This window comes from Dermochelys coriacea, chromosome 9, assembly GCF_009764565.3.
Source record: "Dermochelys coriacea isolate rDerCor1 chromosome 9, rDerCor1.pri.v4, whole genome shotgun sequence".
NCBI lineage: Eukaryota > Metazoa > Chordata > Testudines > Dermochelyidae > Dermochelys > Dermochelys coriacea.
The window spans coordinates 36868389-36886652 of record NC_050076.1 but is presented as its reverse complement, the minus strand read 5'-3'; the positions used below and the strand labels follow the sequence as shown (position 1 = coordinate 36886652).

At 38.5% G+C, this 18264-nt stretch overlaps 1 protein-coding gene across 50 annotated transcripts in view; it reads right to left on the bottom strand.

Annotated features, from left to right (window-relative positions):
* The window catches only part of DOCK10 (dedicator of cytokinesis 10), a 237444-nt gene that overhangs the window by 92853 nt on the left and 126327 nt on the right, over positions 1 to 18264 (bottom strand). For all 50 annotated transcript variants that reach the window (XM_038415556.2, XM_038415561.2, XM_043493073.1 and 47 more), the window contains exons 8-14: positions 13280 to 13463; positions 10672 to 10757; positions 9298 to 9381; positions 7639 to 7794; positions 5244 to 5465; positions 2198 to 2320; positions 326 to 408 (exon numbers count right to left, since the gene is read on the bottom strand). In XM_038415556.2, coding sequence (XP_038271484.1) covers positions 326 to 408; positions 2198 to 2320; positions 5244 to 5465; positions 7639 to 7794; positions 9298 to 9381; positions 10672 to 10757; positions 13280 to 13463 — 938 coding nt within the window. The remainder of the gene's footprint in view (positions 1 to 325; positions 409 to 2197; positions 2321 to 5243; positions 5466 to 7638; positions 7795 to 9297; positions 9382 to 10671; positions 10758 to 13279; positions 13464 to 18264) is intronic.

Genomic DNA, 18264 nt, shown 5'->3' with positions numbered 1-18264 from the left:
CAGAGTGGGTCTGCTCCTGCATTATTGTCATAAATTGACATTGTTCTTGATGCTTTCTAGCAACTTCGGCAGGTGTGTGAGTGATAGATGCTACCACACGAGTATTTAATGGGAACATGACTGTAATTCATTTCCATAAATAAAGGGAAATAGGACAAAACAGAATTGATTAAAGCCACCAGGATCAGCCAGGGGCATGGATGAAGTAAAAAGTATTAGTTTGAAGCTGAAAATGTGGCTCATAATAAAAATACATGAATCCAAGAGCAGGGTGAGCTGTAAGATGTTGTTAGAAATGTTATATAAAAATAATCAATATACATACCTCACTGACCAAGCAAATGGCATACGGTATTTCCCCAGCTTGCCACAGAACTGTTTGTTGGATTTTAATACTTTTTGTGCACACTAGGTAAAGAAAAATAAATACCATTGGTATCACCAATGCCATCATCACAGTTTTTGTTCTTTGGAAAACAGGCTTATTGCAAATTGAAACAAGGTGCCCTATGTGTACCGGAAATGCAATTTAGGTGGTGTTTTTCTGAAGGGTTAACAAAATCAGACCAGAGTGGTGGAGCGTCATCATGGGAGAAGTTTACTACGGAAAAGTTGCACTCTGCTGGAGGTCCGCAGGGGGTGGCGCTGGCCATGGGAGGAGGTGAGAACAGGGTAACAGGAATGCACTGTTTAAGTACATCCTCTGAGCAACCTCTGCTGGGGGGGTCTTTTATGGAGCCCCTGAAGAAATTTAGTCTTCCCTTTCCTCTGGTGGAAGCCACTGGGAAAGGACAGAAGTGGAAATACAACATGTTCTTCCTGCAAATTAATCCCTTCCATGGTACCAAGGCTCTCTTGTTTAAATTAACTAAATGGTAAGATTGATATTCTGGTCTCGGAGCTGGGATATCATAGTGCAGCCAGCAGATGTCAACCTCGATTCTGTCTTGCCTTACAATTTCCACAGCCCCATTAAAATCAATGGGGTTTCATGCGGCCTAAGGCAAGACAGAATTTGGCCTTTCAGTATAATGTCTGCTAAGCATTTTGAGTGCATATAAATCCAAGTAGTAGATCAACCCTGGAGTTTAAAATTGTTCAGGCAGACCAACAGAGGACATTTTTTTTGCTCAAATAGTTAAAAAAATACATGTCAGGAAAATGTGTACAATGGCAGGTACCTTTAGGCGTTTACAATATCAATCTCTCTCTCCCAGTTCATTGAAATTAAATTTTCTGAAACCTCTAAAGTGGGGACCTCAAATCTGCTGTGGCACTCTGTGCAACACACTCAAGTCCTAATCATTATGTAGAGTCAAGATATCAGAGTGGTAAATATCTCCTTAGCATACAGAGTCCTTCTTAAACCCTTGTGTGAAGGAAAGGCAAGTGTGAACTGGTCACACAAAAGGTATGTCTACATTGCAGCAGGGAGGTATGCCAGTGCCATAATATCCACACTGCTATTCTTAGACACTTGGTGCCAGCTGAGCTGGCGTGAATCTGTCTACCCCTGCTGGGCATCACACCTCTCAGATGCTGTGTACACATACCCACAAAGAAGCCTCTGCACCCCATGTGCACCATGGAAGTAGGCTGTACACCTGCCTACTTGGGACTGTAGTGGGAGACTAGCTAGGATCCAATGTTCCAAAATCACTTTATAATGGAAGCAGTCATCCTTTTAGCCCATTACAGCATTGGCAACGTAGTCATGCTGCCTGCCTTTAGATTGCAGCGTGTGGATGGCTGGACCCAAACACCCACCGAATTCCCCTCTCAAAGGGCAGTTATTTATGCTTTGTATGGGGCTGGGGGCAGTAAAATTCACTCAGCTAGAATAATACCAGCACTATTGTATTTGTAGTACACAACAAATAGATTATAAACACAGAGTATTTCATCTAGAATGCGTATTTCCCAGCTCAGTTCTATTGCCACATGTCCTGATACAAACTACATTTACTATATTAAGTTTATTCTTGCATTACACGTTTAAGGGCTTCATCTTACTTCCACTGAAGTCAATAGGAATATTGCTACTGACTTCAATAGGAGAGGATCCTAAGTGAGCTTGTACAATTAAGCATCCATAAACTCATAAGCCTTGCAAATATAGTGTGCAATGTTTTCCACCCACAGGAGGGGATATTTACATGAACAATCAAAGAGGCAATTTATGTTTATACTGCATTACCTTATTAGAGTCTGGATTCTTAATGTAAGGTTCAGCACTGCTGGCAATATTTCCCATGAGCACCTTTTCTATTCTTGCCACCAAAACAATCTCAGAATGGGGGTTACTTATGGAGAAAAGAGCCTATAAATAAAAGAGAGTATCGTTAATAAGCATATAACAATTCTGTAACAAGTGGAAACATTGTCAATGCCCCCAGTTGGTGGAAAGGAAGTTCCTGTTTGAGCCTAAGCGAACCTAGAGGGCTTCTGTGTTGGTGGATCTTCCACTTTCTTTTAGTCCCCTTAATGGGGATGTTACACTAACAGACTCACCAGGACTTCATTTCCTTAGGCTTACTTAGGTTTATTTGTTTGGACTCACAGGGCCAAATACAGAGGTGATGTGTAAATGTTAGATCTTTTACACAAATGGAATCCCTTTATGGTTCAATTGTCTCTCTTAGAGTTACTCACATACATATGTTCTCTCATAGTTCAAAGCAACCACAGAGTCACATCACAACGAACAGTAAACACAACACACAGGAGTCACTGGCCAGCAATCTTCCTCCTCATTTTTCAGTCTTCACACAGAAGTGTGCCATACTGCATCTCATCCAGTCAATCACCTCATTGAACCAACTTGCTGTGGGTGCACTCTGCCCCTTGCACCTGGCAACAATCCCTGCAAAATGCATCTGGCCCATATGTCTCACAACTCAAGTTTTCTTTCTCTGGTCATCTTGATAATATCCGGTATCACTCCAGTTATGCTGTATATTTGGGCGATCACCTACTCGTTAGTCGTGTATGAGACATAGCTAATGCTCAGCAATCACCTGTAGTTTTCCAATTACAAGGCGGAAAGCTTCTTAATGTCCCGATTCCTTAGCGTCGATGTGTCACATACATACAGCGAGATGCTGAATACAGGAGACTACATCAATTTCATTTTGCACTTCATGGTAATACCTTTGCTTCTTCAAATGTGGCTGCATGTCACTAGGGCAGCAGGAGTGACTCCAATTTTATGTCGGACCTCTAAGTGATGTTTAGCATCTTTTGTGGTCAAGCTACCCAGGATTTGAAGTGCTCAACACACTCCAATGTCTCTTCAAATGTGGGTAGAAATAACTTCAACTTTTCAACCTTCTTTGTCTTTCCATGTGATATCTTTAGACCTAACAGTCTCGGCTTCCATCTCTACTCTTTCTAGCAATGTTTGCACCTCTTCTTCCGATTATCCAATCTGGTCAACATCACCAACAAAGCACAGATGACTAATTTTTCATCCATCAATGGGTACACCATCCTGTAGATTTCCATCAGTGGCTCTTAAAATTTCTTCTAGATAATCATTGAAGAGGGTCGGTTATAGCATGCAGGCTCATCTGAGACTTATCTTCAAGTCACTGAATGTACGTAAACAGCACTAAGGAAGTCTAACTGAACTTAAAGGGAAGTCTAATTAATGACTCACTTTTGTATTTCTTTGGAATCCAGAAAGGGCTCATATTGACTGGTTATCCGTTTTGTGATATATACATATATGTAAGATGAAAATATTGAATATGATACCAGAGTGATATATTTTCAATACAAGAAATCAGATCATTTGTATTTTTCATCATGATTCCCCTTTTGCTTTACATACAGAGGAATCTGTATTTCTGGATGCTAAAATAGCAGAGCTGATTTCAAACAAAAATGTAACAAACTATTCACTGGAAAATATCAATTTTGAGGATTATTTTTGATTCTCTGATTGGAAAATTTGAAATAAAAAATGTTCAAATCAACATTAAAATGAAATGACATGTTTTGTTTCATTTTGATTTAAAATATTGTTTTGTTTCAGTTTGGGAAATAAAAAAAATCTATTTTCAGTTTTTGGAAAACAGTAAAAAGGCTTGAAAATTGGTGCTTTCCCCACTTTTACACACTTCTTTACCTTTTCCCCCATATCCCATTGGACAAAGGAGGGAAAAGTACAAAAGTGAGAGAAAGGATAAAAATAATTAATTTAAAAAACAAAAAATGAAAGTTGAAATTTTTCAGTTTCCAGAAATAAAAACGTAATGAAATGATATTTTAAGTTGAAACAAAATGAAAAATGTTGTATCACTTTGACATTTGAAAACTAAATGAAAGTTTTCATTTTGAAATGTTGTTTTGTTATGAAATAAAATTAACATTCTTCTTTCATGTCATTTTGAAAATTCCTTTAGAAAACCCACCACTTTTTGGTTGAAAAATTTGGAAAGGGGATTTTTATTACAGAATTTTCTCTGACAAAAAATTGAGTTTCTGACCATCGCTACTGGGGCAGCCCTATGATATCCCAGGTAACCAGGGAGCTTTCTTTCCATTAAAAATTGTGTCTAATGAGATAGCATAGATGCCTATTTTTAAAGAAATTTGGTCACAGCCATACACTTACTCATTAGTATGCAGTTTAATACCTGAGTGTAATAGTATCTTCAACTGAAATTATAAGGAAATTCTGGAGTCAAAATGTGATACTTCATGTTGGAATTTGGCCCGACTATGAAGACAAACATCCTTTTGCAAAAAGATGAACTACAGACCTTACTGAAGACATGGTCCCATTACCATACAATCTTAGGACCCAGTTCAGGAAAACATCCCTATTCAGGAAATCTCCCAAACACATGCTTAAGTGATTTCCTGAATCAAAGCCTAAAAACCGATGTAACGTAAATTAATAACATGGAAAAGAAAATAGATATGGAGAGTAAATGGAGGACAAGAGTTACAATAACAAGACTGTGCCATAATTTAGAGAGTAATGCAGACATCTAGATGAGATTTTAAATTGTGATTTTGTTTGGCTGGTTTGGGAAAGGTCAATGATTGAGCCCAAAGAGTTAGCATAAAAATGGCTGCACACTTCATGGGTTTCTCTAGATAATAGATACTGATAGTTTCAAAGAAGCCATTAGAGCCCAGTTTAGGATGTGTACAGTGCATATGGAACACAAGTACCATTAGAGGTGTGAACAGTCCCATTTAAACATCAGTGAGACACGTCATGCATCAAGTACCTGTTTTGGATACTTCAACCATGTCTCTGGAAATCCCTTGACCAGTGGTGGTTCTGCTTCACTTGTGTCCATTGTTTCAATATTGCCATTTTCCAATGAAGACGAGGAACCTAAAACCATCTGTGTAACAAGTGTGTGGTTCAGATCCACATGAAAATCAGCAGAGATTTTCCTGTTGTCTCTGATATCAAACAGAGCCACGCTTACAAAAAAAGGCTCAATCTAGAGATAAAATCAGAAACAGCTTGATTATAATATAATACTATCAGAACGCAAGAGGTTTAAAACCTATCAGTTCTATGTCCAGTGTGCCAGACTGTGCAGATCCACCAGAGGATGTAGGGTGCAAGAAAATTTCTTCCACCCTTGCACCACTGTGCAGGTGCAGTACATGTTTTTAGTCCTTGAACTCCAGGGCTGCAACTCTAGCTCTGCCTGCAGGGTTAGACTACCCAGAAAGGACTGGGAGATGTAGGGCAAAGTGATAGCTCTGCCTGCACTTCATGCTAGCTAGCAGAGCTGGAATCACAAAGGGCAAAACAAACACAGCACTGTTTTGGGAGGACGTTGCAGCACTCATGCTCTCCTTGATCTTGCTCTTTATAGCAGTGGTTCTCAAACTTTTGTACTGTGACCACTTTCACATAGCAAGCCTCTGAGTGTGACCCCCCCCTTATAAATTAAAAACAATTCTTTATATATTTAAACACCATTATAAATGCCAGAGGCAAAGCAGGGTTTGGGGTGGCGGCTGACAGCTCACAACCCCCTGAGGGGTCCCAACCCCTAGTTTGAGAACCCCTGCTTTATAGTATCCCTTTGCAATTGTGCATGCAGTAACAACAATAAAGAACTTTGCGACATAACGTTGACATTTTCTCACCAGTCCTGCAATATTTGGTGTTTTTTTTTAAAGCCCATGCTCCTAGAATTCAGTGATTAGGTCAAAATTTCAGCTTTCATTTTTTAAAAAGTGTTTAGCTTCATGGTTGCAGAGAAAAGCATGAAAACATGAACCCTGTGGTTCAAAAAATAGACCAAACATTTATCTCATTGGATTTTTAAACCAGTTTCATGAGTTTGGGTGGCCTGACTCATGATTTCTGAAAACTTAGGTTTGACAGTACAGTTGGCATCTAAATCAGAAATGTGAATGAGAAATATGCAGACCAACTAGTTCACAGATAAGGGTTAAGGTTACCAAATGGATCCCTTGAGAAACACATTTCACAAATCTCCTGACACAAAAGGCTTGGCTGCAGTCATTACAGTTTACAGCTGCTTTGCATTGCTCTGTGGAACAGGAGAATGTAACCCTTAATGAAATTATGGATGCAGGGTGCATTAGCAGATAATCAGTTCTATGCTTTTGTAGTTCTGGACTGAATTATTGCATTTCCTTGCTACAATCATCATTACTTTACTTCCCCAGCTCCTTCATTCTGCTGTAAAAGTACTGACCACCATATGCTGACTATGCACCCACTGTAGTGGTGATCTGCAAATGAAAAATCAATGTCTCATATGTAATGGATGGAAGCTGAATTGCCAGAACATGGGATTTGATGAAATATTTGAAATTCTCCCACTTAAAGCAGGAGTCAACAAGATCCAGGGATTGTGCATTGATGGTTTAGGGGGTTTTTTTTGTTTTGTTTTTTTACAAGAATAAGAGAGGGAGGAGGATATTACAGATTAACTTTTGTGCCTCAATATTTATTGTGCTTTCATGGATTTATAAAGTCTGTAAGCACTTTAATCAATAAAATGAAAGTTTGTCTATTTTCATTTAGCTTGTATACAGGCCCAGTGCTGTTTTCTATCCTAATGCGATAATAATCTTCCATCATCACAACAGATATACACATCTCCTAAAGTCAGAGTGAACTACTGGGTTATGGTCCCACTTTGTACAATGGAGGGAGCACATTAGCATTACAAAACACTGTGCTTTATCAGATGGACTGTTGCTAGCTTTACATTGATACCAATTTGTCATGTGCTTATAGGACCTGATCCAAGGCCCATGGAAGTCAATGGGAGTCTTGATGCCAATGGGCTTTAGATCATGCCCATAATGCAGAGTGAAGAAAAGGCTGACCGGGATCTTCATAGATTGCTTTCTATTGCACTTAGATCCACAAAGAATCAATACCTCCAAAATATTCTATTGCTACATTCAATGTAATTATTAACCACAGAACATTGGTCTAAGAACTCCCAAAGTACATGATTAAAGCCTAATGCATATACACAGGGAGAGGGAAGAGCGAGCCTGGAATATGGAAGAAGGAGCTTTCATCGCACCTCCTAATTGCAGCAGTAATGCAGATTTAAGGAGTCCCATCCTTGGGGAAAAGAGACATGCATATGCATAGAAATATACATAGCTTACATTGGTTATAGGATCATTTTCGTTCTCAGTCACACAAGCCTGAAGATTCAAACTGAGGGATTTACAAGTTATCATGATCCTCTTTGCATCCTTTTCCTCAAATGGTTTGATCACTGAATCTGTTCCTGGAAACTCCTTTTTCTGAAGATTTGAGGCCTAGAATAAACAATTTGGGCTGATTATTTATGTGTAATATACACAAAAAAAATTCCAACATTATAAATAAGATTTCTATCTGCACTATTGACCACTGCAGTTTCGGAACACCTCACAAACATTAATAATCTATCCCCATGTAACCCCTGTAAGGAAGGAGAGTATTATTACCCCCGATTTGGGGTAAGCTGAGGGAAAGAGATTACCTAAGGTCACATAGGGTGTCTGAGGCAGAGCTGAGAATTGAATTTACATCCCCTGAATTCCAGTCCAGCACCATGGTGTCAATTTCTTGTAATTTGAAAAACAGAGACCAATCTGAATTGTTTATTTCCCTGTTTAAATGAATTAGTCAAAACTCTACATAATGTAACTCCAAAGACATCTGTGTAGTAAATTTCAGACCTCTATCACCATATATTTCAGTTGACTTGAATGAAGGGTGTCCTGACTACAGCTTTAGGCAAGGTTTTTATTTCTCAACAACATAAAGATGACTTAGAGACTAACAAATTTATTTGAGCATAAGCTTTCATGAGCTACAGCTCACTTCATCGGATGCATGCATCTGATGAAGTGAGCTGTAGCTCACGAAAGCTTATGCTCAAATAAATTTGTTAGTCTCTAAGGTGCCACAAGTACTGCTTTTCTTTTTGCGGATACAGACTAACATGACTGCTACTCTGAAACCTGTCATAAAGATGACTGTTTTTCCAGTCTTGTTCCCCATTAAACCACTGGCAAAACATCCATTCAATGAGAGAAGTAACAAGCCCTGAATCCTGAAGTTTAATGTCTATTAAGCTACTAAAGATGTTCAAATAAATTAAAACCAACCTGAACCTTCCAAATCCCCAGCTAAGCTACTTAAGTAGCTTTGGTGAACTTTTCTTCCCATTGTTTATCTTTTCTTTATGTATCTTTGCAGTAAAAGCCAAAGTAGAGAATAACCATGAAAAATGCTATTCTTGTAGTGTTTCCAGCCCATGAGGAAGTACCAGGAATCTTGAGATAGCCTATTCTTGTGAGATTTCCAGTCCAGTTTGGGAGATTCAGGAGGCTGAGACATAGTTCAGAGAAGGAACTAAAGTTTGGTATTCTTATCCCAGCTGAACCAAGCTTTGGTCCCAGTGCAGTTTCTTCTTGAAGTCAATAATACTTTGCCACTGACTTCAAGTGAAAGCAAAATTGAAACCTTTTTGAGAATCACCCATTGCTAGGTTTTAATGCCACTCATCTAAAAAGCAGATCAGCTATAAATAATGCTACATAATACAAATCAGCAGCAACCATCGCCAAGATGGGTACCTCAAACACTGTTTGTGGGGAGAAAATGCAACATTCCAAATAGTGTTCAACACAGATGTGGAATTCTGTAGCATAGGTAAGTACCCAACCTGCCTGCTGACCTCTAAACAACCCTTGTGTTTTTTTGGTAACCAAGTCAGTTTGGGCCTCTTTATCTTGAATACCATTAGAAACTAAAACAGAATTCTCACTTACAGTTATATCAGGATCTAGGGAGAACAGATTTAGTCGTTCCATATTTCGAGAAGCTTTCACTGTTTCTTCTGTTTCCGCGATGTACTGTGGCAATAGTTAATAAATTAGTCTTCTGCAGACAGACATTTTTTTCCAGATACAGTTGGTAAAATTTAGAAAAATTATTGATGCTTCATTTATAACAATAATACCTTTTATTTTTATAGCAGCTATCATCTGAGGAGCCTAAAGTGTCAAACTTTAATTAAACATCCCTGTAAGGTAGATGCATTTTATCTGAGTTTTACAGTTAGGTAAACTAAGGTATGGAGAGGTTAAGCAGCTTGCCCAAGAATCACAGTGATGGGCCAGGAATAGAACCCAAACTTCTAACCATCAGTCTTCTGTGCCAATAAGGGCTGAATAATTTATCTAAAAACAAAACAGACATTTGTATTCCATTTTTTCAAAACACATGAATTCAGTGATACTTTAATATTATTTTGGAAATTTCAGGTGAATCTGTTTCATAAGCACATTACACAGTACGACCTTGATCAAATTTTACCCTCAGATTCATGTGCCACTCATAACTGAAGTCACTGGGGAGTTAGACACCCACATATCTGGGCAGAATTTGGTCCTTTATATGTATCATATTATCATCTACTTCAGATAAATTTGTCATGGTGATTACATTAGATAATAGATCAGATAGACAATCATAACCCAGTTGCATTCATTTAAAATAGCTTGACATAATATTTCTATCATAGCTTTTTAGCCATTTGTTACCGTAAATAACCAAAAAGTAGCTGCCATTCACTCTCTCTCTCTCTCTCTCTCTGTGTTTGTTTTTAAATTAGCTCATCTTGATGGAGAAGTCTATGCCACAGTTTCAGAGAAAGAAAAAAAAAACATACTCCTTTCTCCCCAGCACTACCAACAACTTTCAGTGAAATTAGATAAGATAACCATCAGTACCCAGCCAGTTTCTTGGAACTCTGCAGGCAACACAGGATATCTTGCCTCCTTAAGGGCAAAGTTTCCCAAAATGCAGCAATGCTGAATAGAGAAGAGAATGAATACTTCTTGAATAAACTGACTTCAAAGGAGCTACACTGAATTACTTCAGGGGACAATATGGCCCGAAAACTCTTAGTGTTACTTATGGTTGAAAGCTGTTCTGTTTCAGATAAAGATCCCAAGAGCTCTAATAGAAAATAACAGAACCACTTCCTCCTTTGCTTTGTCATGACCTTAAAATACAAAATGACGTGTGCTGAGGTTTAAAACCTCTCTTTATGTTAGTAATCGTCTTACAAATTGTTTGGTACATGTGACCAATGCAGTAATTTATACCAGCACAGCATAGTAAAATGTCATGTTTATTACTTTTGCAAAGTCTGGGTGCAAGGTGTTCTCTGAAGAATCAGTCTCCTCTTGTGGGCAATCATAATTGTCCGAAACTTCTTCAGAATCTTAAAAAGAAAACCATTATTGAGAATGACTGTAAGATTTGTATTACACCTGCAATTAACCTCCAGGTTTAAAATCCAATTCACATCCTATTTATTTGTTCCATATTTTCTCACTTTTAGCACAGCAAATTATCAAGATATACATATTCTGTAACTGTTTAACAGAGTGGTTTTATCACTGTGACCCTTGTCCTTCCCAACCCCCATCTCCCACTATTGTTTGTAACTGCCTCTTATTTTGCCATAACTAAAATTGGATGTTATTCTTTACAGGGCAAAGGTCATGTCTGTATTTGTTTTCTGAAGCATCTAGCACATTTATGTGCACTGCATACACAATAAATAATAATGCCCCTACTGAAGGGGCCTTTTCACTTTTCTCCATCCCTCTTGAGGTAGCTTACTATAATCTTATGGGCCAGATCCTCAGTTATTATAAACTGGTGTAGCTCCAGTGATGGATTTACACCAGCTAGGGACCAAGTCCTAAGGCTCAAAAAACTCCAAGAGCTTGTCTGCTGTGGACAAATAAATCCAGAATGGGGAGCTGTAGAGAATCATTCTATATAACTCGGCAATTCTCCAATTGCAGAAGATCCTTTTTTTATTTTTGTTTCCCCTTGGTAGTTTAGCCAGTTGTGGTGCAGATGATATGAGTTACTACTAGAACTTGCTAAAAGTTGGAATTTCCGTTCGGTGAGAAATTCCAAAAACCTTCAAAAATAAATTTGTTATCTTTAGGAATGAAAAGTAGAATTTTCAAAATTTCCCACAAAAGGGAAATTCTGAGAAAAAATGTTTTGAAATAATCAAAACATTTCATTTTGACTTCAAAGGAGCTACGCTGAATTACTTTAGGGGAGAATATGGCCTGAAAACTCTTAGCATTACTTATGGTTGAAAGCTATTCTGTTTCAGATAAAGATCCCAAGAGCTCTAATAGAAAATAACGGAACCACCTCCTCTTTTGCTTTGTCATGGCCTTAAAACACAAAATGACATGTGCTGGGTTTTTAAACCTCTCTTTGTGTTAGTAATCATCTTTCAAATTGTTTGGTACATGTGACCCACACAGTACTTTATACCAGAACAGCATAGTAAAAATGTCCTGTTTATTACTTTTGCAAAGTATAAATATATAAAATAAGAATGTAAAATGAATGTTATCTGGGAGCCCAAGCACCAAGGCTCTCGGCTCAGCCATGGCTCCCAGCTCCACTGCAGGAAACTTGGAAGCCCTGAAAGTTTCCAGGGTTTACAAAGGTCCCCTACTGCAGTGCTCTAGCCAGATCTCCCATAGCTTACAGGTCCTGGCTCCACTGCAGGGAGCTTGGAAGTCCTGGAGTCCATGGCTCCAAAGCAGTCTGCATGGTGTGCTGCCCCAGAGCCATGGACCATGGAAGTCCTGGGTTCACAACTCTGACTGGCAGTACACCAGGTAGGCTGCCAAAAAGTGGGACAGTCAGCTGGCAGGTTTCCCACAGAAAACCTGCGTTTCCTCTGTTGGAAGATACATCACAATCAACTCACTCCCAGGGAACATTTTGATTTCAACAAATAGGTATTTTCCGGCAGAAAAATGTTCCATCAGAAAATATCCTCCCAGTGCTAGTTGTTACAGCCTCTAGCTACTGATCTGTGGCTTTTTAGCTCAAGCTGCAGCACGTCATGCTTTTAGGTTCCTGGTTCAATCTCTCGTATACCAGTGAAGAGGGTGGTCATCACATAAGTGGGGACTTCAATGAAATTTGAACCCGTGGTCTTTGACACTTAGGACAAGATTTCTTTGAGCTGAAAAAGTATGTATCATGCCCACTATACAGGGGATATTAGTTGTTACCCACTCCCAGCTCTAGAGCTTTAGCTTATGCTTTTAAGTCTGAAAGTCCCTGGTTCAATCCCTGATGTGTTGGCCAAGAGAGTGTCGTCACATAGTGAAAGGGCATTAATACACAAATTCATTCACAATTGCCAGAAATAAATGCTAGCACATTAATGCATTAAGCCTCCATCAAAATGGAAACTTATAACAGCTGGGATTTTGCATTTCTTCCAGAGATAAAATAAATAAATAAAAACAGAAAAAAAATCGTAAAATCAAAAACTAAACAAACAAACAAAAAAACATTGACCGACTTCTCCAAACTAAAATTCCTTAAAACTTTTAGACAATATCAGGACAGCAAGTCACAAAGTATACGTACAAACACATTAAATGGAAGACCAATAGGCAAGACTCAATTTATATAGAACTACCTGTGCAAGGCTGTCACATGACTCACACTACTTTATTGGGAGCTGTGATGCTTAAACTCCATGTAGACCTTTCAAAATTACCCCCAAGAGTTAACTGATACTTTCAGTGAATGTAAAAGCCTTGGAGCCATTTTGTCAAAAATCGATACTGCTGTGGGTACAGAATCCATCAAAGATGCTGGCAGTTAAAGCAATCTGATACCAAAATCTGAAGATGCATTTTTTGTATTCAGCACAAAAAGCAACGCAAATACATTCATTCTTACCAAGTTTCATATCGGTGAGATCTGCACTTTTCCTCTCCTGAATGGTCCCCTCCGGATTTATTTGCAGGATTTTGTTGAGAGTGGAAATCCAGTCATCCATATCCTGCTCATTTTCAGCTGCCAGCACAAAGTATGTCAGGTCATTCATTTTCAGCTCAAAGGCATGTTTCCTAAGCTTGTTATTCTGTTGTATCAAAAAGATAAAAAAATTAAAATGAAGACAGGAACTATTTTCAAAAGTTATTGAAAAAAATCACATGGAGTGGTGGGGCTTTTATATGGCAAACCACCTTAGGACTAACACTCAAGGAAATTTAGTGGCATTAAAAAACAAAAGATAAATGACAAATTTTGTGATATTAATGTTCATGAAACATTGTCTTTTCTCACCAGGAGACTGAAGTCCTCTTTTAGCTATAAAACTGTTATACCATGGGCAGTATAACTTTCCTACATAACTTCTGGCAGTACTTTCCTACAGTATCTCACATGTGGGTTGTAACTTATGTGATAAATAATTAAAGCTCTCTGAAGACAAAAGCACTATACAAGTGCTAAGCATTGTTATGTGTTTCAGTGCTGTCTGGAGAGACCACCTCTACAACTGAACTATGCCATACCCATTCAGTCATACAACATTCTGTTGAGAACGCCAGAAGGACACCAATTAGTATTAAATGTAGTTTCTGTGATGTGGATATTTGCCCACTAGGAACTGGACTAGCTCCACCAAACTCATTCCATCAAACAACTACCACATGGTAAGAGTATTCAGCCACCACCAACTTGGGCTGGAATTGAACTAGTGACCCTGAGGTCAAAGGTTCTGCTTCTTATGATGAATCCCCTGTTTCATGCAGTCTCCCATTTCAAGACATTTATAAATGCTACCAGCTATGTGAAGCTGCTGACCTGTTCAAGAGCAACTAATGAAGTTAGAAAAGCGACGAGCCCCTTTGTTCTCCCCCCCCCACACAACTGCTGTACTGCGTCATTCCATGGACACACCTGTAAAATCACTAGAGACTTGAGTCAGCTCCTCTCACTGACACCAAACAACTTTTACTAGTGCTCCTCCTTCATTCCAAATGCCACCAGAAATGGGCAATTCAAGTTAAAATAACCTTTTTTCACTTTTTAGGGGAAAACATGATCCCTGAACACATCGCTCACCTCTCCAAGGCTGAAGGTCAGAGCACTGGGAACAAGGTCTATGAGTCTTCCTACTTCTGCTCTTTTCATTGAGACTATTTTCCCTACGCTTTTCAGTTTGTCTCGCACACTAATATTGTTGAGTCATCACAGTATAGTATTAAGGTGTCTCTAAGACCTTAATGGAGACTAACAGCCATCCCTTTATTATGTAGAGCACTGTCTGTACAGTACTCTCAACCAGTCCTAAAGACCTGAAGTGCTTGGCATGGCCAGGATGCATCTAATAAATACAACTGTCCTGTATGTATGCCATGTGCCATGCTTCACCCCAATATTTATATTGATTGTTTTTTAACCTTTACACAGAGGTAAAGTTATATTTAGAGCCCTGTATGGATACAAAATTTGTACCCGCACCTGATCCATGATCTGCAAAATTGGTCTGCGGATATCCGCATCTGGGGATATAAAGCAATATCTGCAGATTTGCAAGGCTCTAGATATAAAATTTTGATCCATGTCCATCCGTGATCTGTAAACAAGGTCTGTGGATATCTGTGGCTATAGAGCGGATATCCACAGATTTGCAGGGCTCTAGTGATATTCAAAGAAGTACTGAAGCAGTTACGCCTCGTGAATATATAACACAATGCTTAGAACAGAAAAGAACCAGAAGAAGACTCTAGAACACTGACTTATTTTAATCCAACCAACATTATTGTGAAAAAATATATTAAACAAAATATGAATGATTAATCTCTACAAGGCTACTGAACTGCCTGCCAACTCCATTGTATTCCTTATAAACTGTTTTTTTCTGGCAGTACATAATATCCAAAGACTTTGTCTTCAGAACAGGCTTTCAGGGAGAGAACACTTTACTTTAATCTCTGCTCAAATAACATTTCTCCTTTTCTCCATCCACTTTTAAAGTGCAAGGAAAATTCCAGTTTGAAAGATTAAAATGTCTGAGTGGGTTTCACTAATAGGACCTGAATACAGAACCCTTATTCATGTTGGTAAAAATTATCTTACACAAATAGTCCCATTTGAAGTCCCCCTGTGTACATCCAACAGCCATAAAAGAGACTGTGCCTCTCGAAGCACTATCTCTTCCTTCCTTCTTCCAGAACAGTTTGCTCCCCATATAAATGGCTTTGTGACAATTACATAATTGAGGCCAGTTGTTAATCTAATACAGGCTGTATATTGTACCATTCCTCTTCATTCTTTCTTCTTACAGTTAAATATTATTTACAGACCATAAGCATTAGATAGCCTTTAAATTAGATTGTTCCCCCAACAGAGGACTGTTTAAGGAAATTCAAAGATTCCATGGAAAAAACTTAGGTATATAGGTTGCCCATTCTTCTACACAACTCCAGGACAATTTTGTTACTATGAGGTTAAGAAATCAACCAACAAATCTCTCCAGAAGACTGGAAGAACTGACCATTGCGAACAATACATTTTCCCCTTCATGGAAAGAAGACAGTGGAAAATTCTGATGAGATATTACCAGTCACCACATTTTGAAACGGCTTTTTGGAAAAGCGCAAGATGCTGTTGGTGAGCATGTTAGAGTCATTCTAAGAAGAGAAAACTGAATGGTAATTTTAACAAAATGTGAGATAATGTGTATATGATTGTAGCTATATCTTTCTTAAATGAAGGTTAAAAAAAGTCAATTCCCAATGTAATGGCAACCAGACTTAAAACTGGTCTGTATCATCATGATGTACTTGCAGTAAATTTTTAATGCATCAGGCCGAGTTATGAGAACCAAAAGCTCTTTAGTTAATGAAATAGTTTGGTGAAATTGAATTAAATTACATGATTCTCTAATGCTAATACAGTACATTTCTCTCTTCACATTTACGAGATTTTATGTGATTCTCTTATAACACCAGTTATAACACTCTTTTATCACACTCTTTTAAACTTCAAACAGGATGGCCCTTCTTCATAATAAAGCATTAGTAACCATTTACTATAGGTGTCAAAGCTCACTCATTTGTTTTCAGTATTTCAGAAAAAGATGTCATTAACAAAAATTAAGTCATGACTGTAAAGATATTGAAGAACCCTGCAGATTTCATCCAGGCAATAGTGCTACATGGCCTTTTTAAGTCTGAGGTTTCAATCTTTTTTCAGTTAATAGCCTTAATTAAATCTGATGATCGTGTCATGCTAGTTTTATAGCTCTATACATCATTATTTCCCAGTGCAAAGAATAAGACCTCTTGATTGTCTTCTAGGTGTAGCTCTCAAGTCAACCAGCTTGTGAAGTTATAGCACAATGTTCTTCTAAGTAAGAGAGCTAGAGTTAGGAATATGAGGTCAGAGCCTTAGCTGGCATAAATAGATGTCATGTGATTGAATTGGAGAATCTGTCTGATGGTATGGGTTTCTTCTTTGAGGAATAGCTTTGTAATTAGAACTGGTCAGGAATTTTTTGATGAAAAATTTTTTTCATCAGAAAATTCTGATTAGTCAAAACTGAAACTTCCCAGTTTGGGATTTTTTTAAATTTAAATTTAATTAAAAATATAAATAAAAAAGGCCAAAATCAAAAAAGAAAGTTCTGATCAATCCCAAACTGATTTTTTTTCTAGGTTTACTGATTGTGAACATTTTCTAGATTTTTTCTTCTGTTGTTGATTTGTCACAAGACAAATGTCCAAACTCTAAAAATTCTCATGGGGGAGAAAAAACATTTTCTACCCAGCTCTATCTGTAATAGAAATAATCCTCATCTTAGAACAGAGGTGTAGACACTTTTTTTTGTTAAACACTATTAATAGAGGCTATAAGAAAAGGGTTTCAGAATGTGCATTTTGTAAAAACTCATTCATGGGTGCTTGATTTGCCAGACTGACAATATCCTGTAATACCCTGAACAAACCTTATCTAATTAAGATAAACTTTACTGAATTCAGCTGAGTCTTATTGATGTAGGATTCATAGGTGTTGAGTTTTTCTTTTCCCCAGTGGTGCTCTGCCCGGAGGCCTCGCCTGCACTCTGACTCTTCCCACCCCCCGCTCCATCCACTCCCTGAGGTCCCCGCCTTCTCACTGCTCTCCACCCTCCCGCAAGTCCCTCTCCCAGCTGTTTGGTGGCACCTCCAATCAGCTATTTGCGGGCCCTGATCAGCTAATTGCTATTTTTTTTCATGGGTGGTCCAGCCCTTTTAATTGCATTAAAAATGCAGTTGTGTATGTGTTATTGTGGCATTTTATGTACCTCCTCTAGCAGAGAAGGGGATGCTAATGTACTTCTTCTATTATCAGCCTTTGAAGCCACCCCCAGGAGAGGTGTGCCTACACTAGTTCAAACTGGATTCTCCAGGGACCAACAGGCAACAAAAGGATTTTTGGAGAAATAGTCTGGTTCTACACTGCCTCAGGGCCTTCTTTCTGCGCCAGCAAATGTACAGGCCCTAGTCTGCTGAAAAGGGTTGCAAGGACTGGGCCTACTGAGGCTCCATAAGACTGTGTGCCTGTTCTGAGGAGAAGCTGAACTTGTAATCACAAGGAATCCCCTTGGGTGGGGATTTGAAGGACTGCTCCTGCCGAAATCCATCTTAATGCTGGGCTGAACCACGGTAAGCTGATTAGTATGTGTGTAGGTTCTTTTATTGTTTTTAATATGTATTCTCTATAATGTTTTTTACTTTAAGAATAAAATAGGCTTGCCTCGGAAGAGCTATGTGGTAACTTATAATTTTAGAAATTACACCTGTTAACCATCTGTAAGAGAAAGCAAGCAGGTGTGCTTGGGCAGCTTGCCTCTCTTGGATAACCCAGCACATACAGGGAACTATGCAGCC